Source organism: Xiphophorus couchianus, chromosome 16, assembly GCF_001444195.1.
Source record: "Xiphophorus couchianus chromosome 16, X_couchianus-1.0, whole genome shotgun sequence".
Taxonomy (NCBI): Eukaryota; Metazoa; Chordata; class Actinopteri; order Cyprinodontiformes; family Poeciliidae; genus Xiphophorus; species Xiphophorus couchianus.
Genome location: NC_040243.1, coordinates 6,105,815 through 6,130,441, shown reverse-complemented (window position 1 = coordinate 6,130,441; position 24,627 = coordinate 6,105,815). Strand labels below are relative to the sequence as shown.

Sequence of the window (24,627 nt, the reverse complement as noted above, 5' to 3'; positions counted from 1 at the left end):
CCCCTCTCTTTGCCTATACTCTCTCATCAGCTGAGTGCCGTGAACGCGCACTGTGGGCTGCTATTAAATGGGCGGACTTGAATCCGCGGGCACGCTCACAGCGGCTCCGCAGATAAAAGTGCGTGAGCCGCGGGTCGGCTGCTGCTGTAACTCTGCCTTCTGTAACCAAAGAGACCGGATCGAACCTGACAACGGGGGATCGGAACCAGTGCTGGTGATGCATTTATGGCTTTAACCTTCTTCTTCCTCTAACTTAAATCATAATTTAAATATGCTTTTAAAATATTTGAAAAAATTAGAGCTTATTGTGATTTACTAGATTTTTTTCAAATAGCGTTTAGATTGCCTGCAATGATTGGTGCCTATACTTTGAAGAAATAATGTTTATTTATTTTGCCTAAGAATAGGTCGACAACTCGTTTAGATAATTTAGACCAGCTTAAAATTCATATCAGCCAATTTTGCACGTCATTATTTCATTTCCAGTTGGCCTTTGACTTATTTTATTAAGTCGTTCCTCTTAGTGTTCCAATTGAAAACGTAATACTTTCTACCTTTGCCTTTTAACGCAACTCGATACTTACATTTTTCCCCACACACAGGTTCGGCCAGCCGCACAATTTGAAAGCCTCTGCGATTCAGGTCAAGAGAGCCGTGGGCGCAATTCAAGGTATGCATGTCCTGCAAATTTCAAATGGAACCCAGTTTAACCGCTTTGTTCGCATGTTTGCTATTTATTATTCTCATCTGTGGGATATAGGGGAGTGGAGCTGGTCAGTCATGGGGGATTCAGTCTTCAACTGCTGTTATGTCCCCTCTCAGCCCCCAGGTGAAGAGGAGCAGCACAGGTTCAGGCATACAGACATCATGGCCTCCCATTCTGCTTCCATCTCCCCGGACAAACGCTTCATAATCTTCTTTGACTTCGATGAAACCATCGTGGATGAAACCAGCGACGACATGGTGGTGCAGGCCGCCCCGGGTCAGTACCTGCCCGGCTGGCTGAAGGACACCTATCAGCCCGGCCGCTACAACGAGTACATGCAGCGAGTACTGGCCTACCTGGCGGAGCAGGGCGTCACCGAGAGCGACTTACGCAGCATCATGGAGAAGATTCCCGCATCCCCCGGCATGCTCACCCTCTTCCAGTTCCTGCGCAACCGCTCGGCGCATGACTTTGAGGTGGTGCTGGTGTCTGACGCCAACACCTTCTTCATCGAGTCTTGGCTTCGACGCGCCGGGGTGCGCCAGCTCTTCCACCGGATCTTCACCAACCCGGCCACTTTCAACAAGAACGGTAGGCTGGTGTTGCGGCCCTTTCACTCCCACGAGTGCCAGCGGTGCCCGGACAACATGTGCAAGCAGGTGGTCGTCAGGGACTACGTGGCGCGCAGGACGCAGGAGCGCGGCCGCCCTTACCAGCGGATCTTCTATGTAGGGGATGGGGCCAACGACTTCTGTCCTGCGCTCTCGCTCGGGCCTCGAGACGTGGCTTTCCCACGCAGGGACTTCCCCATGCATCGGCTCATCACAGAAATCCACGAAGCCATGCCCGGGGAGTTCAAGGCGGTCACAGTGCCTTGGGTCAGCGGGGAAGATGTGATTACGCGATTGAGGAAACTAGTGGCGGAATAGAGAATTAGATGGGAGAGCAGAAAATTAATTAGTAGGCTACAATAAATAGACTATTTAACGTCACGCTCTCAGGTGAAACTCCTAAAAAAATATAATTCTAATAGCAATAAGAAACATTTTTGAGTAAAGTTAAGGGTATCCAAAGCCTATAACAAGAACAGGCTGTGAACTCCTCAGCTAAACTTAAATTAGAGTGTGTTTGAAATCAGAATCTAATGTATACCATCTCTACAAGTAAAGAAAACGTCAGAGCTTGGAAAAGTATTTGCATAAAATGCAACAATATACGATATTACCGCTCATGTATTAATTATATGGGGTAATTTAGGAGTTGTCTGTGTTTACATGTGGGACGATTAAAAGATTTAAAATGTCATTCATTTATTTCCCCCCAATATTATAGTTGTGCTTTTTTTTTGAAACTGCACAATTGGAATATGACTTGGTTTTGTAAATTATAGCGTCAACCTGACAACACTGCCACCTAATGGTGATGGGCATTAATACAGACCAAACTGTCTTTTTATTCAGTTTTTTTATTATTCTTTTTTAATCACCATATATTTTAAGAGTTTGTCTAATTTATAGATGCATTGTATTGTAAATGAAATGTTATTTTTATCTCTGTAATATGTCTGTTATCTTGTTTTGTCTGTACCGTGGATAGGCCCAGCCTATAAAATACCAGCAGCAGGAATAAAGCCATAACCTGAAACAGTGCTTGTGTCTCAATCTTGTTTTTTTTAAACAGATTTTAACAGGTAGCAGTCATGATATAAAAAGTATTCTTTTATTGAATATTCAGTCTTAGATTAAACTCTCTTGATTAAATCATAATAAATATGTTGACAGTTCCAAAAAGTCTTGCATAGCCTTTTGTGTGACTGTAGTATCTCCGATGCCAGACATAAAAAATATAAGTTTCAGACATGATTTTGTTTAAAAAAGAAAAATACTTCCCTGAAAAAAATGTGTCATAAAAACATGAATAAACACATATAGCTACATATTTCAGAAGAGTTTAACACTGGAAAAATTCTTTAAATAACATCCGACTTTTTATATCGTATTTTGACTAAATGTAAATATGCAATCGTTTATTTATTTAGCTATAGTTTTATTTTACCAAGAAAAATTTTTTTGGTTGCGGTGGCAAATGTTTAATTCCATCTAGTGGTATCAGAGGATAACTACAAATCTCATCTCAGTACAAGAATGTTCTCTTTTTGGAATAAACAGTAAATGACAATAATAAAAAAGGAGTTTCAAATTCCATTGAGGAAAGTTGAATACAAGTTAATTGATAACAATTCTGTTAAAAGCTTGGGGGAAAGGATAAGGCAGTTGTGCAGACGTTTGAGGGGCATGTAAGAAAAACAGGAAGAAAAGCAGTATACATTTTCAGATGTCTCAGAAAAGGTCATACAGGTCTCAACAAAACTCAAAATAATTGGAAACCATATTACAGAGATATGTGATCGCTATAATCTGCCTGAATCTGTTCAGCGTTTTCATGATATGAACAAGAAAGGTTACAGTTCAAAGAAGCACCGAACAGATTAAATATTAACAGTACAATATAAAGTATTTTTGAGGGATTGATAAAATAAAATAAAATAAAATGTCAAGTTATGAAAAGGGTAAAGAACGAATCCAGGCACTTATTATGTACGTTTCTCGTCTATCCTCACGTCCAGTAGATGGCAGTATTGGCACTTAAAGATCTGCCATCCGCCATTAAACACCTGAAGAAGAGGATATACGGCAGTTGCATCTCATACGCATGGCGCTATTTGAATGAGCATTTGTATACTGTGTATAAAAGTCATCTTATTGTTTTGGATTTCATAATAAATATCCGCTTTTTATCCGGAAAAGGTACGTATTTCAAATATTATATATGATTTAGTTGAGATCCGCATGCTATCGCTTGCTAACTCTGAACAGCTACGTACCTCTTACGTAGCTTGCAGCTCGTTCATATCTTTACCCTTTTAGCTCGTTAGCATGACAATATGCTATTAGATAAAATATTACCCGAAAAAGAACCGAATTTCTTCCGGTCAACCTTTTTGTTTATTTTCTGTCAGGAACTTTCGTAAATTAAACATCGGGTTCTGTAAACCGTCGCGAGAATATCAGTGTTAGCATTAGCTGTTGTGGTACAGCCTGACTGATCATCTCTATTATAGCCAGACTTCCACTCCTTTATTTTATTTTGCACGGAAAATGTTTACAACTATTAAAACTGTGCACATTTGAAGAACCGTAAATGTATGAATTACAAATACCAGTTAAAGTTTGTATATGTTTTATATTTAGTAAGAAACTACAATTATGGGAGAATTTATTTCAGATGAAATGATGTAGCAGGGATGTATGAATTTTCTGTGCTCTCACTTCAGTATAAGTGAATTGATTAACCTGAAATAAAGCTCATTTATACTTGTAGCTTTTTCCTAAGATTTATTCATGTGCATATTTTTACAAACTGATAGATTGTTGTAAGTTGTCAAAAAAATGTATAGAAAGAAAAGTTCTGTAGTTTTCATGGAGGATTACACAACCTGGTTGTTCCAGCTTTTTGTTTTACATATTTTTCCACCCCTAACATTTTATCATTACAAAATATCTGTTCCATTTCGGTCTCAAAAACATGGAAGTTTAATCTTCTCAGAGCTGCTGTGTTCTCTTCAACATGAGCCCAAGTCTAAATATTTGATTTCCTTTGCAGTTTTGTAGAAGATGGAGGCTGATTTGTATGACGAGTTTGGTAATTACATCGGTCCAGAGCTGGACTCTGATGACGATGACGATGATCTGGATGCAGAGGACAGGGATATTGACGAGGTATCTTTCAAATTAATACTACTTGTAATTGCTAAAGATTTCAGTGGAAAACCTGTCATTGTGTTTATTTCCTGCAGGGGGATGAAGATGAAGAAGATGAGCCTGCAAATGAGGATGAGCACGTACCTGGCATGGAGGTGGTCCTGCATGAGGACAAGAAATACTATCCCACAGCGGAGGAGGTTTACGGGCCGGAAGTAGAAACTATTGTCCAGGAAGAAGACACACAACCGCTTACTGGTGAGATTAAGATTTTTTTTTTTTTACAAGGATTGAGTCATATTTTATTATCTGGAACAGCTTTCTTTTAGTACCTCTACAGAGCTTCCTTTGATTAGATTCTGAATTTGTTTACAAAAGCACTGAGAAATGTGTGTAAATGAGGTCTATCTGGGAAAACGTAAAAATAAGAATATTTAGTTTCATGTGTGTTGGGATTTATAATCACAAAATTAAAACACTATTTTTATGGAAAAATCAAACCTGTCTTTGCATCTCCAGACTTTGCTTCCTGCTTGAGTTGTTTGAGAAACTGATTTTACTACTGAAAAACGATATTCTTCATCAACATTGTTTTGTAATTTTCTGGTGGACAAATGTTACAAGATGGGGTTTTGTCATATACTGTTTTTATTTCTCAATTGAAGACTGTTTGTTGGTCATGCCATTCAGTTGATCCTTTTTAACAGTCCTGCCACAAACTCTATCTCCTATTTCTTTCCATTTTTTGTTGCTCTTGAAGTGTACCTTCTTTTGTCAAAGTATATCACAGTGAGTTTCAAGCTAATTGCTTTGATGCCTTTTTTGTCTTGAAAAACTTTTTACCAGCTCTCGCGTTTGTCAATGTATTCCCTGTTAATCTGCCAGTTGCATTCTTTTTCTCTACAATGCTCTTTGCACAATCAGGCTTGTGCAGGTATTTGTTCTGGAAATGGAAATTTAAAGTTTGATTTAATCTTTGTTTGCTTGAATCTATCGACAAAACAAAAAGATGTCAGTAAAGATGTCATACATTTTTTTAAAGTATGTTTTCCAGACTCACCATGTTCTGCTCTTTTAGTTTCGTGACTTTTTTTTTGCTGATTTATCACTTTGTGAAAGCTTGCCAGTCTGACAACTAGTTTATCACTCTGCTTTTATAAACACTACAAAAACTAAGATTTAGAGATATAATTTCTCTGAGATCTCACATATTTTTCATGTTTATTATGCATTTTTCTTGCCCTGTAATTTTGATGTTTTTGTTTTTTGACTGTATTCATTTAATTTTAATTTTACCTTTATTGAAACATCAAATGTATATGAAGATAATTTCTGTGCAATCAGAATTACTCTGAAATTAATGTGTGCTGTTAACATGGTTACAGAATTCTGTCTTTGAAAACAAGACAAATGATATTCTCATGAGTTTTTCCTTATTTACCTTTCCTTCAGAGCCCATTATCAAGCCAGTCAAGCACAAGAAGTTCACATTGATGGAGCAGGAGTTACCTGCCACTGTTTATGACATGGAGTGAGTCGGGTAGCCCGTTAAATTCAGATAAAAATGCTGATGATTCAGAATTCAGCAGAGTGACATGCGTCTCTTTCATCCTTTGTGTCCGTGCAGGTTTCTGGCAGATTTGATGGACGGTACCGAGCTGATCCGTAACGTCACCCTCTGCGGTCACCTCCACCATGGCAAGGTTAGCTGCAGCTCTCTAGCTGCTGCTGGCTCTCTCACATCATGCTCTGTTCTTTGCTGGGGGATTGTCCTTGGCATTTTGATCAAAAAACAAGTTAAAAAAAAATGTAGCTAAAATAAAAATGAGGGCCTATTTTTATGATTTTAGTGAGCTGCTAAAGGTTGCTATAGAAGCTGGAGAAACACCTAAGGGGAGAAAGTTATTCATGCTTGTCACAATGTTAGGAAAAAAACTAAATGTCATTGAAATATTAAACAATAATTTGACAACTAATGTAGTTTTACCCTCTTAATGTTTTCATTCCTCTCAGACGTGTTTTGTGGACTGCCTGATTGAGCAAACTCATCCTGAAATCAGAAAGAGAGATGATGTCGATGTGAGTGTTTTCTGCTTCAATTTCACTTAAACTGTGTTGAAATCAACTGCGACCCAACGTGGATTTTGACTTTTTTCTTTTTCCAGCTCCGGTACACAGACATCCTTTTCACTGAGCAGGAGGTGAGCCCTTCATTCATATTTGTCATTAATTAACCAGACAGTATTTATTTAAATCTATTGGGTTATTGGGTCTTTGTTGTTTCTGGTGCTTTTTTTTATCAGCGAGGAGTCGGCATCAAAAGCACTCCAGTCACGATGGTGCTGCCTGACTCCAGAGGAAAATCTTACCTTTTCAACATCATGGATACACCAGGTCTTGTATATTAGCTCAATGAAGAGGTTTATCTGTGATGTTTTCTTAAAAATAAACAAAACATTGACAGTATGTCTCCTTGAAAAGGCCATGTGAACTTCTCTGATGAGGTCACATCCAGCATGAGGATCTCAGATGGAGTTGTCCTCTTTATCGATGCAGCTGAAGGAGTGAGTTGCCGTTTCTTAAGAAGTTCATTTATATTTATAAAATCTTTTTTTAGAAGAAGTGATTCAATCTTCTGTCGTTCTTTGACCAGGTGATGCTGAACACGGAGCGCCTGATCAAACATGCAGTACAGGAGCGCATGGCCATCACCATCTGCATCAACAAGGTGGACCGGCTCATTGTTGAGCTCAAACTGCCGCCAACAGATGCTTATTATAAACTTCGACACATTGTGGATGAGGTCAACGGTATGCTCAGGTAATTCTGGTTTGTTCGATTAACAGGGGAAAACTGCAAACCTTAAAGTATGAAAAAACATTTGAGTTTCAAAATAAAAGTACTTTAGCGATTCAAGCGATTTCCCCGGCTCAGTATTTGTGACGTTCCTTCTGTCTTTCAGTACGTACTCCACAGACGAGAACTTGGTGGTGTCTCCGCTCCTCGGGAATGTTTGCTTCGCCAGCTCTCAGTACAGCATCTGTTTCACCCTGGGGTCCTTTGCCAAGATCTACTCAGACACCTACGGTGAGATCACTTATCAGTAAACATGCTGATTTTTTTTGTTTGTTCTGTTTTATACGTTTTAAATAACCCTACATGTTTGAATATTAGGCAAAAAATATCCTGAGTTAACATAAAATCTGCAACTTTTCGTTCAGTTGCTCTTTTGTCTTGCTGCATTTTCAGACGAATTAATGTATTTTGTTTGTAAAGAAAAGGGCTTTTAACTGTTTAGGCTTGAAAAGCAAGAAAGTAAAATATGAGGGTGTGAATACTTTTACCATCACTTTGGATAATAGAAAACAGCACTAACTCACTCCTGTCTCCTTCCTCTGTTTCTAGGTGATATCAACTATAACGAGTTTGCAAAGCGGCTTTGGGGAGACATTTATTTCAACCCCAAAACGTGAGCACTCAGCCTCTCTGCTAAAATCTGTGAAGCTCTTCTCTTCCTTCATGTTTTTTTCTTTGTTCTCTGTTTAGTCGTAAGTTCACAAAGAAAGCTCCCACCAGTAACTCCCAGCGCAGCTTTGTGGAGTTTGTCCTGGAGCCTCTTTACAAGATCCTCTCACAGGTTCGAAATGGCTGGCTTTGTTTGTTTTTGTTTCCTTGAAGATTAGCAGCTCAGTTCTCAGTTCTCAGTTCAAACCTCCTGTGTGTGATCCTTCCCCAAATGGTGTGTTTGTGTGTGTGTGTCCAGGTGGTTGGGGATGTGGACACCACCCTGCCCCGGGTTCTGGATGAACTTGGGATCCACTTGACCAAGGAGGAGCTGAAGCTGAACATCAGGCCTCTGCTCCGGCTGGTCTGTAACCGTTTCTTCGGAGAGTTCACCGGTACGTCTCGGAGTCTGATGTTTGTGCTTCATTTGTAATTTGAATGAAGTTTTTGCTCCTAGTTTTGATGGATATGGATATGGAAAGGATTGTGGGAAAATATGGATATTTTCAAACTTTATTCGCTGTTACAATCTGGGAAAGTTCACTTCTGTATTACCTTTCTTCATCCATCTATCTTTGTTACATCCGTCCGTCTGTCCATCTCTCCTACGTCCAACCGTCTCTTTTCAACATCCATCCATTTTGCTTCCATCCATATCCCATCTATTCCCTTCTTTTCCTCTCCTGACAGTCTGTCATTTTTGTCTGGTTTATTTTTAAAATCTGACCACTGTAGAGATATCTTCCAGGTTTTTTTTATTTATTCTTTAAAAATTTGGTTAAAAAATGAATGGTTTTGTATTAAACCATAAATTTTTTTGTTTTTCTTTGCAGGTTTTGTGGACATGTGCGTGCAACACATCCCCTCACCACAAGAGGGTGCTAAAATAAAGATAGACCACACATACACAGGAGGACTAGACTCTGACTTGGGAGAAGCCATGGCAGAATGTGATCCTGATGTGAGTCATTTTATGGTTTTAGTACATTTTTTTTACAGGAAAGTTTAAATATTAAACAAAAAAACCCCACAAAACATTATTTTAGTTTCAAGACTCCTCTTCTTACTTTCTGATGTTCCTCAGGGTCCCTTGATGTGCCACACCACTAAGATGTACAGCACTGAGGATGGGGTCCAGTTCCACGCCTTTGGTAGGGTTCTGAGCGGTACCATTCAGGCAGGTCAGCCGGTCAAGGTTCTGGGAGAGAACTACACGCTGGATGACGAGGAAGACTCGCAGATTTGCACTGTGGGTCGCCTCTGGATCTCTGTTGCCAGGTGACCTTCTGTTTCACTCGTTTATGAAGGTCCATTGTCAGCGATTGCTTGGTAGACTTACAACCTCTTCCACCATCTCAGATACCAAATCGAAGTGAACCGAGTTCCTGCAGGAAACTGGGTTCTGATCGAAGGCTGTGACCAGCCAATCGTGAAGACGGCCACCATCACAGAACCACGGGGGAACGAAGAGGTCCGGAATCACTGAGAAACGTTTTAGAAGATATTTAGAACTATGAACCACAATAAAGTAACTTCTCTTTCTCCAACAGGCTCAGATTTTCAGGCCATTAAAGTTTAACACAGCTTCAGTCATCAAGATCGCCGTGGAGCCCGTAAACCCGTCCGAGCTTCCCAAGATGTTGGACGGACTGAGGAAGGTCAACAAGAGCTACCCTTCTCTAACCACAAAGGTACATCTGAGCACCATCACCGTGTCGAATCATTTTATTTACTTTGGTGTGTCGGAGCTGATTGATGTGTTGACTGTGTTTCAGGTGGAAGAGTCTGGAGAGCATGTCATCTTAGGGACAGGAGAGCTTTACCTGGATTGTGTCATGCATGATCTGAGGAAGATGTACTCCGAAATTGACATTAAAGTACGTAAAAATGTCCATTATAATTATGTAACTACAACAATTTAGGTTGGTTAGGAAGAAACTGCAGGTGAATCTTAATATAACAGATCGTCACTGATGAGGTCATTTATTTTGGTAATTAAATTCAGAAGGCAAATACTAAGACAACTTCAGCTTATTACTGAACGAAAAGAAAATATGTCATAGATAATTTAATCAATAATAACATAAAATTGTAATGTTATAACTTTCACAATCAGGAAAGAGTGCTTGTTGACACCAAGCAAAATGAACCGCAAAAGTCATTGCAAAAAAACATAGTTTACAGAATGCTGCATCGAAGCGTATTAATGGAATGTTGAGTGGAAGAAAAAAATCAAAGGAGAAAAATGTGTCGAGTAACAAAGACAACTGCAACCTTCAGAGGCTGCACAATATGTCTCGAATATATATAGTCTTTGCTATAGCAGTGCGTTCAAAATTCATATCGCATAGGACTGTCTGGAGTACAATAATTGTTGCCTAATATATTCCAAATGTTATGAACTTTCATTTTACCTGCTAATGCAGCATTTAGCCAGCTGGACAGAGACTCATAGCAGCAGATGCTCACACTGGACACAAAGGACATTACACAAAATGCTGAAGGTTACAGAGTGAAGGAAGGAGAAAATAATCATCCCTTTTGCATAGCAAGCCCCAATCAAGAGTCCTTGTTCAGTTCCCAAAATGTTGCAGCGACTGAAGGTGGTGCTTCAAGACACATCCACACAGAAGTATTCAGGACATGGAGCAATGTCCATAGCATGGAGCTTTGATTCTGTGCAGAGACACAAACTCTGCAGAGAAGTTTTGCCCACACTGCCAGAAGCACCTACTTCAGTGACCATGACATCACTGAGCCTGACTGGCCTTCAGGCTGGTCTGACATGAACCTCATAGTGATGCTAAGAAGCCCTGTCCAGAGGAAAAATGAAACACCAGAGTCACCAATATCAATGTTGCTGTTATAGCAACCTGACTTCTTTAACACCTTTGTAGCCCTGCTGTGATAACTCAATAATTGATGCAAAAGGAGCCCTGAGCACATAGACAAACTCATACATCTATATCATTTTGATTGATGTTTGGACTTTTAACTCACAGTACTTCTAATAATTTTTGCGACTAATGCACTAAGGTTTACTCGGACTGTAATTCCTCTCCCACTCAACTCCTTCAGACTAGCAGCAGCAGCAGCAATTGGCAAACACCTGGTGGAACTGAGCTGAGTTCATTAAGAACTATTGCTCCTAAGAACAGTTGTAAATAGCATAATGAGAAGCATTGTTGATCGATGTGCTGAAGGACGAGTGTCGGAAAGAGCACAAGCTTCTTAAAGAGACAGAGGCCCAATTTCAAGATGTCAAATTACAAAATCAAATTGATTTAGTCATGTTTAATATATAAATAATATTTATACTAACTTAAAAGTGACATTGTTAGTTGATTGTGGTATAAAATAACCTGGAAAATACTTTATACTGCCCCTTTAAATATTTATCAGAGTATACATGTATGTAACCCTGTGAAACCTGCAACCAGCTCACTTCAGCAGAACATGACTGTGTGTTTCATATGCAAACAAAATGGCACCACAAATAAAAACGTGTGGATTATTGTCCTTATTGCAGTTGAAAAGTGATTTATTTATTTTTTTTAAATGCTTTTGTTGATACGGTTTTCTTAAACGAATCTCTTTTTAACATTTTCTCTTCAGGTCGCTGATCCTGTTGTGACCTTTTGTGAAACGGTGGTTGAGACTTCGTCTCTTAAGTGTTTTGCTGAGACGCCCAACAAAAAGTGAGTATTTACCCTCATTTTATCAGATCCAAGTCGAACACAATGGCAAGAGTGTAATCCGATGACGCTTCACCAGATAATTACAGCTGCTCGACTGGGCAATACACAAGTCAGATAAAGCAACACAAACTGAGATTGGTTTGATTTCCAGGAATAAGATCACCATGATCGCTGAGCCTCTGGAGAAGGGGCTCGCCGAGGACATCGAGAACGAAGTGGTGCAGATCACGTGGAACAGGTACGCTGCTAAAGACTCTCCCGCTCACTGCTGCTGCTGCTGCAGCAGCTGCAGTTTAATTGACTGCTTTATTAGCCGGGTGATACAATGTGCCTTTCATGTCAGATGTTCTCGTTTTGCTTTGATGTCAGCTTAATTCCTCCACATTTCCGCGCTTTTCTGACCATTTATTCTCATTTCATCCTTTGCTGGGATTAATGAGCAGTTATTGAAAAACGAGGATCTGCAATTAAACGCCGTCAGAGAAGGCAGTGGAGGAAAAACTTATTTAAGAAGTGAAACATTGGAAGTTGCTAAATACATAAGTGCTCGACAATAATTTTGCGCTCGCTGCCGAGTAGCTGCCTGTGCATCACAGAAATGCCCCCACAATGTTACCTCACGTTTGCCTGTTAATTAATTCACTCTGTTTAATTAAATTGTGTACTGAAAGCATGCAAGCAGTTCCCCGTTCCTCTTGTATGAAGAGCAGGCCTGATTACATCCTCTGCTTGAGTGAGGCTTGCTGTCTGTGAGGCCATCTGGACCTGGTTGTGGCACCATATAATAGCACATACCTCTCTTCCATTAACCCCCCCGTTGGTCTCCCGAATAAAGCAATTTCTTTAATGTTCCAGTTGACACACTGCACCTCCCATCACTTCCCCACCCCCAACCAGTAACTGTCCTGTTTTGTCATGGCAGGAAGAAGCTGGGAGAGTTCTTCCAGACGAAGTACGACTGGGATCTGCTGGCTGCCAGGTCTATCTGGGCCTTTGGACCAGACACAACGGGGCCAAATATTCTCGTGGACGACACGCTTCCTTCGGAGGCAAGTCAGAAAAATGATTGGCAAGAAATTTTGTGCACAACTCTTAGATATGTATTCATATTTTATCATGTTTTTGCTTTCCAGCGTTTGCCACAATAAATTAATTAAATGGACCTCGTTTTTGTCTTGTACAAAAAGCTGATTTTTGCTGATTTTTCTCCATCTGAAACTCAATTTAAATGGTTTTCAGGTCAAGAACAGGAAGAAAAAATTGTGTTTTCAATTTTGTTGTTTTGGTTGTTTAGCAGAAATTCATTATATATACACACTTCATACATTCAATCATATTGAATCTGCAATACTGCCTCCACATCTCTCAGCAGATCCCCAATGTGTGCCTAAAACTTCACGCTTTATGGTTTCCTGTTATCTGCATCAAATTCATGTTGAAGGTTTTTTTTTTATAGGTTTAAAAAAAGGGTAAAAATGGATGGAGAACTCTAGAGATTTGAGTGCGAAAAGCATGAAATTAAATGTTTTAGTTCCTTAGGTTATCAAGAAAACCTAAATTTAGTCTTTTTGCTTGTTTTTGATGAATGTTTTGATTAAAATATGGTGTTCTTCCAGAGAGTCTCAGAGCCATTGTGTGTTTTCTGCAGGTGGACAAAGCTTTGCTCGGTTCAGTCAAAGACAGCATCGTTCAGGGCTTCCAGTGGGGCACCAGGGAGGGACCTCTGTGTGATGAGCGTAAGAACCTTGACTCTTAATCTGAATTAAATGTTGACTGATTTATTCATATTTTTGTTGTTTTGGTTCCTGTCAGCTATTAGAAATGTGAAGTTTAAGATCCTGGATGCCGTCATCGCTCAGGAGCCTCTCCACAGAGGAGGAGGTCAGGTCATCCCCACAGCCAGGAGGGTGGTCTACTCCGCCTTTCTCATGGTCAGAGCCTTTCAGATTTTTTTTTCCAGGGTTGCTACAGGTGTTTCAGATCCTTTAAAATGCTTGAATTTCAATCAGGTGTTTTCAAGGATTTGATGGTGCTTGATTGTTGAAAATGCTTGATATTCAAGCTGCACAGTTTTGTGCAATTTTTCAGTTGATACCATATATTTTCATACACCTAATAAAAAGACTTTTTTTTTTTTGTCAATGTCTGAAGTTGTTTTTTTTTTTCAGGTCAGTTAGAGTGACCAAAATTATTTTTGCAAGAAAATGTTTTAGAGATTTTTATGACTTTTTGTATGTTGTATTTGAGCAGAAACTTTATTTACCTTAGCACAATTTGTTGGATTTTCTTTTTTGTTAAATTAGTATTTTGTTCTCAGACCAGTAAGACATATAGGATGCATGAAAGAGACCTTTAGAATACAGCATTTAGCTATATTTTAGTTTACATTATCATATAATTGTAAATTGAATCTGTCTTTTTGTTCATTTATGTTGTTTTTAATCTCCAAAGTGTGCTGCTGGAAAAGTTTGAAAACTTACCTTGAAAAGTGTTCGAAACCTGTTTTTTTCTTATTATTTTTAAATAGTTAATTAGTTAATTACCTCTATTAGAGAAGAGTTTAATTAAACTGTGATGCTGTTTTTGGAATCTCATCAATATGTTACAGACTTTCTTTGGGCCTTTCTTCCTACTTTAATCTGTAGTAACCCTTTCATTTCAGGCCACTCCAAGGTTAATGGAGCCGTATTACTTTGTGGAGGTCCAGGCTCCAGCTGACTGTGTATCTGCCGTCTACACCGTTCTGGCTAGAAGAAGGTTTGTCTACCTCCTAAATCAAGCTTCACACTCATCGTTTTTCATTTTCTTATTGAAATAATCTTTGTTTGCCATCTGTCAGAGGTCACGTCACCCAGGATGCACCCATACCCGGCTCTCCTCTCTACACCATCAAGGCTTTCATCCCGGCCATAGACTCGTTCGGCTTTGAGACTGACCTTCGCACACACACACAGGGTCAGGCCTTCGCGCTGTCTGTGTTCCACCACTGGCAGGTGAGATTTATGGACACTAACATGCAGTCAGCTCCTTCTTGGTGGATTGGATTACTTGGCGTTTGCCTTCTAAAAATAAAAGCCTGGCAGGTAAAAATATGTTGAAAAGTTGCGAGATTAATTCCTGTCTCTTAAATACAGACTGATGCTGATGCTATATGTTTTTAATGTGAAAGATGTAAATGACTTTATAAAACTATCCTGGGATTTTGTTTGCATTTCTCTGTCAGTTTGTCCTTCCCTTCATCCATCTATCCATCACTCTTTTTCTCCACATATACAGCCTTCCATTTACTTTTTCAATACTGCAGTCATTCAGTCGTCCTTTTGTCCATCGACCTGTCTGTCCGCAGGCATGTCCAAAGTCCGGCCCGAGGGCCAATCACGGCCCGCGGTCAGATTTCATACGGCCCGCAGCTTCGGTTTTATAATGTATTATTTATGGCCCGCCTCCACTGTCAAACAGAATAAATAAATCATAAAACTTGAAACTGTAATTCCTCCTTTCACCAAATGGTGGCAGCACCACTTTAATACTATCAGTCTGCCTCCGTGCAGCGAACCGCTCTCCACTCATTTCTGCCATGGCCACTGCAAAGAAAACGAGGAAAGTTTACAGTGAAGGCCGCCGCTTTCAAGAGAGACGGGAATTACAATACTTCTTTTCTGAAAATCAAGGCAATTGTGCTTGTCTAATTTGTAATGAGATGGTTGCCTTGTTTAAGGATTTTGACGTAAAAGGACACTACCAGACTAAACATGCTAACACATACAACAAGCTAACAGGAAGTTACTGTGCTGAAAAAGTGAAGCAGCTCCAAGCTGCACTGGCATCACAACAGCGATTTCTTTGGGCCTGAGTCAAAAGAAAATACCACCAAAGCAGCTACGATGTTAATGTTAATAGCTAAACATGGGAAACCTTCTACTGAAGGTACATTTATCAAAACTGTGTTATGAAAATGGTGGAGAACATTTTGCCCTGAGAAGAAGCAAGAATTTGCGAATGTTTGCCTGGCAGTAACAGTGTGGCACTGAGAGTTGAGGACATAAAACTGAGTGTTTTGAACGGTAACATCTGTCACTATCAGCAGTGAAGAGCCAAAAGAACATTTATGCACTTGGATTTATGGCACTTATTTTTATTAAACTCTTGAGTAAGATTTGGTTATGAACCTGTAGATGTGATACAAACTATACTTTCTGAAAGATATTGTAAATGACAAGAGCAAAATTCACTTGTTTTAAAATTTAATAATAACAGACAACTTTGCATTACTTATAACTCCTTTTTAAAATGTTCTTGAGGCAAAGATATTTTTAAACTCATGTAAATTTAAGGTATTTTATACAGTTTGTTCAATGTTATCTGACTCTCCAGATATGAAAGAAAAGCAGAATTTCTGCTTTTAGAGTTGCCTGAGTGGCTTATATTTGGTTATTTTGTCATTTGAAAAATAAAGATAATTGTGACAATGAAAATTGTTTTATAACAGTGTGTATTTGCATGACACTTTTGTAGTTAAAAAATGTCCGAACAAACTATTGGCCCCCAGGCATCTTGACTTTATCAAATCTGGCCCTCTTTGCAAAAAGTTTGGACACCCCTGGTCTAAACCATCCATTTTATCTATTGGTACTTTTATCCACTCCTATGTTTAGCCATCCATTTATCCTTCTTTCTTACATGCCTCCATCTATCTATGCATTTTTCCATCCTTTCAAATATTCATCCCTTCATCTATATATTCATGTTTTTCCATCCGTTCATCCATTCCCCCATCCTATATCTGTCATTCATGCATTTTCCTCCCATCTATCTGTAAGTACATCGATCCATCCTACTTTCTTACATCCATGCATGTTTTTTATCCATCTTCTTTAGTTTTTGCATCTTCTTTAGTTTTAACAGGTTAAAATTGAAAGTAAAACTAGAATTAATCGTGATGAATCGATTATTGAAGTAATCGCCTTTACTAATTTAGTAATTGAATAATTGTAAACTGAAGTATGCAAATGCCGAAAGAAGCAATTTTCTGAAAGAGCAACAGTCAGAGCAGTAATTAAGCCAAAGCTATAAAAAATATAGATTTTGCATTTAAGATAAAAGAAAAACCCATTTTGCCTGTAAATATTTTCTACAAAAACTCCTCAAGTGGCATAGTTTTAGCTTCACTTTGTAAAAAATAAAACCTCATATTAAGCACTTTTTGTTAACCAAACATTAATCGGTTTGTCCAAAAGATAATCAACAGATTAAGAAATATTTAGCTGCAGATGTATTCTTTACTAAAAAATAATCAAGCGTTCTCTAAAAGAATGCCGTTATTGTGTCTTAGGCAATACAATGTGAATTTTCTTATTCAAAAAGGGAATTGTATTGCTTGTTTACATTTTTGTGTTTTTTAAATATTGAATAAAACAGACTTAAATGGTTAGGATGAAAAACTTTGTGAATGAGCTGGAATTTCTTTTATCCAATTGATTATCAAAATAATCGATTTACTAAAATAATTGTTGGCTGCAGCCCTAATGGGAAAGCCTGAGGAAGTTTAAAGTGAAGTTTTGTATTCATGCTTTGAAAATTGACCTTTGACAAGTTTGGAAGTACATTTGCGAACATGTCTGGGAATGCTGGGAGTCCCGACCAACATGTGTTGCGGCTCTGAAGTGCCCGGCGTCACGCGTTCGTCTGCCGCTCCGGTTAAACAGCTTTTGATCCCGAGTACAGCAGAGTGTCGACTCATTACTTTTCAAGTTTTATGTGTCTGTCTGTCTGTGACTGCCTGCTCTTATCTGACATGTGTTTGCGTCTGCACTCCATAGAGCTGTGTCAGTGAAAATTACCTCCACTTAGGCTAGATTAATACTTCAGTGCAAAGTCATTAATCTGTGAGCAAAAAGGGAGTGGAAACATTTCATGTTTCATCATCTGAACTAATGTCTCATCCCCCGTAGGTGAAAATGAAAGCATCTGACGCGACATCAGGCATGAATTATTTATGTCAGGCTTGCGCTGGAGAATATTTGCATCATTGTTATTTAAATTAAATGAAGATGAGAAAATAAAATGCAGTGACAGATTTGGTTCTGCTTTGAATTGCTTTTTATTAAGAAGTTTTTCTTCATTTCAGTTCCTGATGAGATAATTCAATAGCAGACAGGAACAGTTTATCACCATTTATTCCTTGCAAAATGTTCATTTTTTAAGGAACTTCTTTTGAGATTTAATACCAATCAGCACTAAACCTGTCACAATAACAAATCTTGTTATTGAGAAGTCACTGTGATGTTGTTTTTAGACCATTTTCAAGTGATATCATGGAAATGACGTAGTAATGCAAGCTGAGTATCAAATATTTAATACTAGAAGTGGAAGAGATTTAAAATTTCCATAACAAACAAACAAAACACCCAAAGCAACAAATAAAATAGATATTAAACTCTCTGTGAAGAAAATTGTCCTTCAAAAAAACGGAATAGGAAAGACCAGACTGGAAACTTTTATCATCCAGTCTTTGGTAGAAAAAGATAAAAACAATCAATCATGCAAATGGAATTCATTGAGCTCATTTTAATTTATCATGCGATTAATTGATTCATTTCCTATTGCAAAATGCTTAGTCAGCACGCATGTTGAAATGACTCATTCCCAATTCACTCAACAATCTGGCTCTTTTCTGCTGTTTGTGTTTGAGAGATTTGATTCCTGTGAGCACATATTGATTCGGCTGCCCCAGATAACGAGAAGAACAAAGAAGTCCCTGAACTGCCTTGTTTGGCCCATTAACCTTAAGAGGCCAAATTGTGCCTCCCTCATTAGTTTTATCATCTACTGGCTTGCTAATAGCGTCGCGTTGAGTTTCTGTCCTCAGCCGCTCCCTTCCATCTGTTGATTGGGCTCCAGCTTCTCCTTTGATTATGTTTTCCTCTTTTCCTCCAGTCAAAATCTCCCCCTCAGGCTCAGAAAGTATTTATTTATTCTATCATATCCCATTCCTATGCAAGCCTCCTCTTCCTCTCCCATCAAATGACATGAATATCCCATTCGCCCCAGGAAGGTCAGGCTGCTTAGAGCGGATTTAGTGAATAATTTTAAACGTCCGGGAGCTCGTATGCATTCTAACTCATCCTGCGAACGTTGCATTGTTGTCATATTGGTCCCATTTGATTGAGTGACACTACTTGCGTCTCTTTTTTTTTTTTTCTGTTACGATGACAGTTGCCGTACTGAGTCAGGAAAAACGGGACAGAATGTTAAAAATGTTCACTCAGCTTGTTGGCGCTGAAGGTCTTGCGTGTTGTTGGGAAATGTGTTGAACGTAAACGAGTGTCTGTTTTGCTTCTGACGCTCGTTTTAGATTGTTCCCGGTGACCCGCTGGACAAGAGCATTGTGATCCGGCCCCTCGAGCCTCAGCCCGCCCCCCACCTGGCCCGAGAGTTCATGATCAAGACCAGAAGACGCAAGGCAAGTCGGCTGCCCGCCTGTTTGCCCTTTGAATTTAAAATATAACCACAAACTTAGCATTTAAATAAAAAAGATGCTAATAATCTTTGTTGCTTTGCAGGGTCTGAGCGAAGATGTGAGTATCAGCAAGTTCTTTGACGATCCCATGTTGTTGGAGTTGGCGAAGCAGGACGTGGTGCTTAATTATCCGATGTGAGGGAACTTTTTAATCTACAGAACAGGTGTAGCTGTTAAACATTGGATCCGTCTGTTTGTTCTCATTTTTTGTTGTATTTTTATTTTTTTACTTGTACAAAATGGTTTTTTGTAGCTCAATTTGTCTTTGGAGCTAAATGAGAAAAGAGGTGGACTTGATTATGTTTGAATAAAAATGTTTTTAAATCAAATAAACATGTTTTGTGTATTTTGTGGTGCCCATACAGATTTCTTGTTTCAGAAGATGAAACAAATTTTAATATCAAAGAGAACCTGAGTGAATACAAAATGGTGATGCAATGGTTTTATTGATTAATGGGGAAAAGCTGTCCAAGTCAAACTGGTCTTATGTGGAAAGGTAATTTTCACTTGTTAAATCATGAATAAATTGCGATTCACCACTAAAACTTGTCCTCCATAAAACTAGTAAAATATATCACATCTCCCATTTTTAGATTCCATACACTGGTTTCCTATTGCTTGGAGAACAGACTTTAAAATACTTTTGTTAATTTATAAATTATTGAATGGCGTAGCACTAAAATACATTAAAGACCTGTTGTTGCTGTATCAACCTTCCAGACCTCTTAAGACTTTGTGTTCTGGTTCTGCTCTGTGTCCCCTGTACCACAACCAAACATGGAGAAGAACCACTCAGTTTTCATCTAGAACAAACTTCCAGAAAACTGCAAAACAGCTGAAATACTGAGTTTCTTTAAACCTGTAAAGCTGCCATTCATGAATAACAATTGGAACAAGATATAGTTGTTTTTTTTGCCCCTTGAATTTAATGTTTTTATTGTTTTCATGGTTCTTCTACTCGGTGTTATTGAAAATGTGCTATACAAAACCTTGCTTAAAAAATGTTAAATTTTACACTGGAATGGCCAAGTCAAAGTCTCAACTTAAATTGCCCGTTTTAATACCTTAAACAGGCAGTTTTGTGCCAGAAAGTCTCTCCAACGTGGCTGAATTTAAAGTGCAACAGGCAGAATTGTGCACCTGTCGACCATCAGAGAGCAAATAGAAACTTTTCTGACGCTCACCGTGATCGATCAGTCATTTTGGGGACATTGTGGGCGGTGAATGACTGGCAGGGTGTGGGATGGAGGCACAAGCAAAGCGACAGGTTAGGATTGTTGGCTAAGTATAATTGAGATATTTTGCATTTAAGTAGCTAAAACATGGATATTTAAAAAAAATCCTTTATGTAAAACCCGTTAATTTATTCCAGTTTAATTATGAGCTGTGTTGACACCGGATTTAATTTAAAAGTTGACGAGGCTGGAAGCAGTTTCTCAGACACAAAGAGGTTTGGACAAAATACCCTAAACTGTCTTAATTCATTGTGAATATTTAAAACATCTATATCACAAATAAGGCACTTAATGAGTTCTTGTTTCTTAAAAATAGAAGAAAATAAATGCGCACATTTTTAAGGAGTCATTTTGCTAGTCTTTTTTTTAGTCTCACCTTGTTGAGGGATTTTGGCTCCCACATTTATTTATTTATTTATTAATTTATTTTTGCATTAATTGAAAATCATTCCAGCTTTTGCTACAATGCTCCACGTGGGTTTGTTTCAGTTGCACTGCATAAGGAGAGAAAAAGACAGGAAGAGAGTTAAGGGAAAATGTGAATAAAAGATGAGAAGGATGGAGAGAATACAAAAAAAATGTGTTTTTCAACATGGCCGATTGTATAATCTTATTTCTTTTCTTTTTCAGTGTTCCTGTTTGCAGTTGATGACAGTTTAGGCCAAACCAGCTGTCAGGCAGATGGCCTCACATTTGATTGTTCAGTACTTTGGTAATCAGAGGAGTTGGTGACTCAGTAACTAATAGGTTCCCGGCCCTCTGCTTGTGTTTGTGCCAGTCCGTCCTCTTTGGGTTTCACCAGACAGCTCCTCTTCTCCATTCAGAGAAAACTGTTCCAGATATTTTATGGGTTTTTTTTTTTACAGATACAACTTTTCAAACCTGTGATTTGTTTGAAACTCGCCCTACTTGTTCAGCCTTTCTCTGATAACACTTCCACTAGATCTCTTCTGGTCTCTGACATCTTGTTGCTGGAAGTTTGAGTTTCTTTCACTTCAGAATGATGGATTTCAAAATGCCTGAAAATGGACTTAGAACTCCAAGATTGTTGAAAACTACCGTTTGCATCTTTCCGTTTCAGCGTTGGGTTGATACACAAGGTACTGCTTTTATAGCGCTGGTCAGACCTACTGATGATTAATAAATTAATGCATTTGGAAGCAACAACAGCACAGTTGGTATTCTACACACAGCTTTTCATCTTGACTTCATCTTTGTTGCGTGAAAACTGTCTGGCTTTGACTTTCCCAAATTGTGGAACAATCTGGCTTCTGAAATTAGACAGTCGTCTTCACTGGTGGTTTTTAAACCTCTTCTGAAAACCCATATTTTCACCGTGACCTTTGACCCCTTGTGAGATGGTTTAAACTGAGTTTTATGTTGGTTTTTAGATTATTTTTGTGCTGTTTTATTGTGTTTTATTTTATTGAATACCGTTAGATTTTTAGCTTTTAACCTATTTTCATTGATAGATGCTTTGGTCCTGTCATGGTTACCTTAAAGCACAGGCGTCCAATGTGTGGCGCAGGGGCCATTTACGGCCCTCTGAAGGATTTTGAACGGCCTCAATTTTAAACTGGAGCAAATCTGGCCTGCAAACATGAGTGTTTGATGCAGACACACTCTTTTTCCATCTTTTAAGGCAACATTTCTAACAAATGAATAACATCTGAGAAAAAATTTAAAGTAAAAAAAAAAATTAGATTTGCATTTATCTTTGGAGTTACTAGAACCACAAACATTGACCTATTTTTTTCTCCAAAGCAAATCTTACTTCTCAAATAAGTAAATTAACTAAGAAAATGTTCAAACTGTGGGAATGTGTAAAGACCTTTTTATGTTTTGTATCTTCAATGATTAACAAATCAATTTTTCTGCAAAAATCCCACAATGTTTTGATTTTAATATCATTTAATTTGTTTTGTTTATAATTGAACAGATAAAATTTAAAAAGGCAAAAGTGTCATAAAAATATAAAGTTTTTTCGCTCCAAGTGCCTCCAAGTTAATGATTTTGGCCCTCATGGTAAAAAGTTAGGACACCACTACTTTAAAGTGCTCCAGTAATAAAGTTGGATTGAGTGCAGATTTATCCGGTGGTCTCCAAACATAAAAGCTGTTACTTTATGACTGTCAGCAGAAAAAGCTGCTTGCAGCTCAGCATGTTTTTGTGTTAAAAATTGACCGTCCAAGTAAAACTCCAGCCAAAAACAAAGACAAAGGACTGCACAGCAGAAAAGTGACTAATGCCGAACTGGAGATACTACACTCTCAGAAACTGACCACAGTCAATATTTCTAGAAAAAGATGGACCCTGTTGGGCAAAAAGCCTTTAAGTAAAGTTGCTATATATTGATGGCAGCCTCTTTAATCACTCCTCAGACCACCATTTTAGCACACTTCGGGATGGATAACGATTTAAGTCTTTGTCACACCTTCAGAAGACTCTGCTGTCTGAACAGCTCAGGCCCTCATCACTCACCGCTGACAATATCCCGGCAGCAGTACTGGAGGTGTTGTAGATGACGAAGGTTAGAGCACAAACGGGAAGAGCCAAATATGACTTGAGCGACTTTTGACATTTTGCACTGAATGTCAATCCTGTCCAGCAAGACAAGTGATTTATTTTTCGGCAAACGGGGGGCTGTCCTGCCCTTTCCCAACGCCGAGGGGAAAGAGAACGGCTGAGGCCGAGGAACTTGTGACCGTGAAAGCCCAAACTAGACGAGCAGGAGTGAAGCTGTGGCTCGGCTCTGATTGGGGTATTGACATGTGGAGGCTGCTTGGGGGATTGCATCCCATCACACAGCTGCTCCATTAGAGCGTTTTGAACTTTACACATGTTTTCAGTTAGCGTGTTTGTTCCAGCTCTTCCTGAGCCGGGATCGTGCCTGGCCCCGGGTTGCAGATATGTATGGCAGCAGCTCTTGCCCGTCTGAACACGGGGCCTCGGAGCACTTGTTACAATCTGTGGCCCTTGCTAAAAATAGACCGGAGCAGACTTTGGTTCAGGGCCTGCTTGGGGCAATTTCCTCCTGTTCCTTTGCAGCTTTCTCCTAAGCACCTCATCTGTCACCTTTCCCTGCAGTGTATTTGCATTTCTTGTGTTCATGTGTTCTGGCCTGTCTCTCTGCTACTATGGACCGCCGTGGCTCTGCCGTGTGTCAGTGACTCAGTCACACTTGTCTCATCCTGCTAGCATCATGAACCAATCTTTTCCTCTGGAATCTCCAGCAGTAGGCAGCTCAGGAAGGCTTGGTGGTATGAAAATCATCTACAAGCAGAGGGGGGGATAAAAGACAGCCAGGAATCATTAATAGATCTAAAGTCTTAGTGGAGATGATTAATGTTTAGTCATCTGACAAACAATATCACGACTGCACCAACTGCGGAGGGATGAAATGATGTCTGAAGCAACCGCAGAATAAATCACAAGCAGGAATTGAAAAGATGTTTTGGTCTGTTTCATTTTCTGCCACTTTTAAACCTGCTCCTTTTGTGGAGCATCAGAGGTCAAAGGTGCTGGCTTCCCATGACGTAGAGCGACAAATGGCAGGAACAATGCAGCGAAAATGCATTGTTTGCTGCAAAAAATTTTATGTTTGTCATGTTTCATATTGGTCCGGTCATACAAAATCCTCCTATATGTTTTTATTCATCTTGGTTTAACAAAGTTAAAGTTTTAATAAAAGTAAATATCAAAATTCAGCTCTCAATTTATGATTTTAAAGGTTGTTTTTTAAGGGTAATGCTATCTATTCCATCTGGCCTGACATGTGAAACTATAATCTCTCTTGCTAGATTATTAATTCACCTTGTTTAACCCAATTTAACTCCAGTTTCTCTAGCAAGACTCAAATGACTTAAACGTTTACTTCCTAATTTAATGCCTTGAAACTGGAATTTTTATATGTACAGACTTTTAAGTCACATGTTTTCTCTACAAATTGAAAATACATGGAGCGGTGATGATCCTTCTCAGAAAAACTAAGTTACAAAAGAAAACATCTAAAGTTTTGCAGGTCTTCTTTGCCTTAGTTAAGGTCAGTCTACCTGATTTAACAACAAGAAAAGGTATTTGGAAAAAGTTGCGTCCAACTCTGAGTCCCAAAATTCCTTTCTCAGCCATTTAAAATGTTCATTTTTAGTTATCTCCAAGTGTAACAATCTCACACATGGTCAACTTGGTTCACATAGCTCTTCCC

At 38.9% G+C, this 24,627-nt stretch overlaps 2 protein-coding genes across 3 annotated transcripts; both read left to right on the top strand.

Moving 5' to 3' along the window:
- The first annotated feature begins 88 nt into the window (after window positions 1-88).
- Window positions 89-2,355, top strand: phospho1 (phosphoethanolamine/phosphocholine phosphatase 1). Of its 2 annotated transcripts, none has more exons than XM_028041520.1 (3): window positions 89-214; window positions 603-670; window positions 761-2,355. In XM_028041520.1, the coding sequence occupies exon 3, from the start codon at window positions 781-783 to the stop codon at window positions 1,633-1,635; it is 855 nt and encodes a 284-aa protein (XP_027897321.1). In that variant the 5' UTR covers window positions 89-214; window positions 603-670; window positions 761-780; the 3' UTR covers window positions 1,636-2,355. The 2 variants fall into 2 exon arrangements, with proteins under 2 accessions (XP_027897321.1, XP_027897322.1); XM_028041521.1 differs by having other exon boundaries at window positions 90-214; window positions 823-2,355.
- A 1,012-nt stretch (window positions 2,356-3,367) lies between these two features.
- eftud2 (elongation factor Tu GTP binding domain containing 2) lies at window positions 3,368-19,521 on the top strand. Its single transcript, XM_028042697.1, has 28 exons — window positions 3,368-3,513; window positions 4,370-4,485; window positions 4,563-4,725; window positions 5,920-5,998; window positions 6,095-6,170; window positions 6,481-6,546; window positions 6,633-6,668; window positions 6,771-6,861; window positions 6,949-7,031; window positions 7,121-7,287; window positions 7,430-7,554; window positions 7,873-7,936; window positions 8,014-8,104; window positions 8,231-8,366; window positions 8,805-8,932; window positions 9,056-9,249; window positions 9,331-9,442; window positions 9,522-9,662; window positions 9,747-9,848; window positions 11,587-11,669; window positions 11,821-11,907; window positions 12,592-12,718; window positions 13,318-13,405; window positions 13,482-13,600; window positions 14,332-14,426; window positions 14,509-14,662; window positions 19,024-19,131; window positions 19,232-19,521. Exons 2-28 carry the CDS (start codon window positions 4,381-4,383, stop codon window positions 19,325-19,327), a joined length of 2,916 nt encoding a protein of 971 aa, XP_027898498.1. The 5' UTR covers window positions 3,368-3,513; window positions 4,370-4,380; the 3' UTR covers window positions 19,328-19,521.
- The last annotated feature ends 5,106 nt before the right edge of the window (window positions 19,522-24,627 follow it).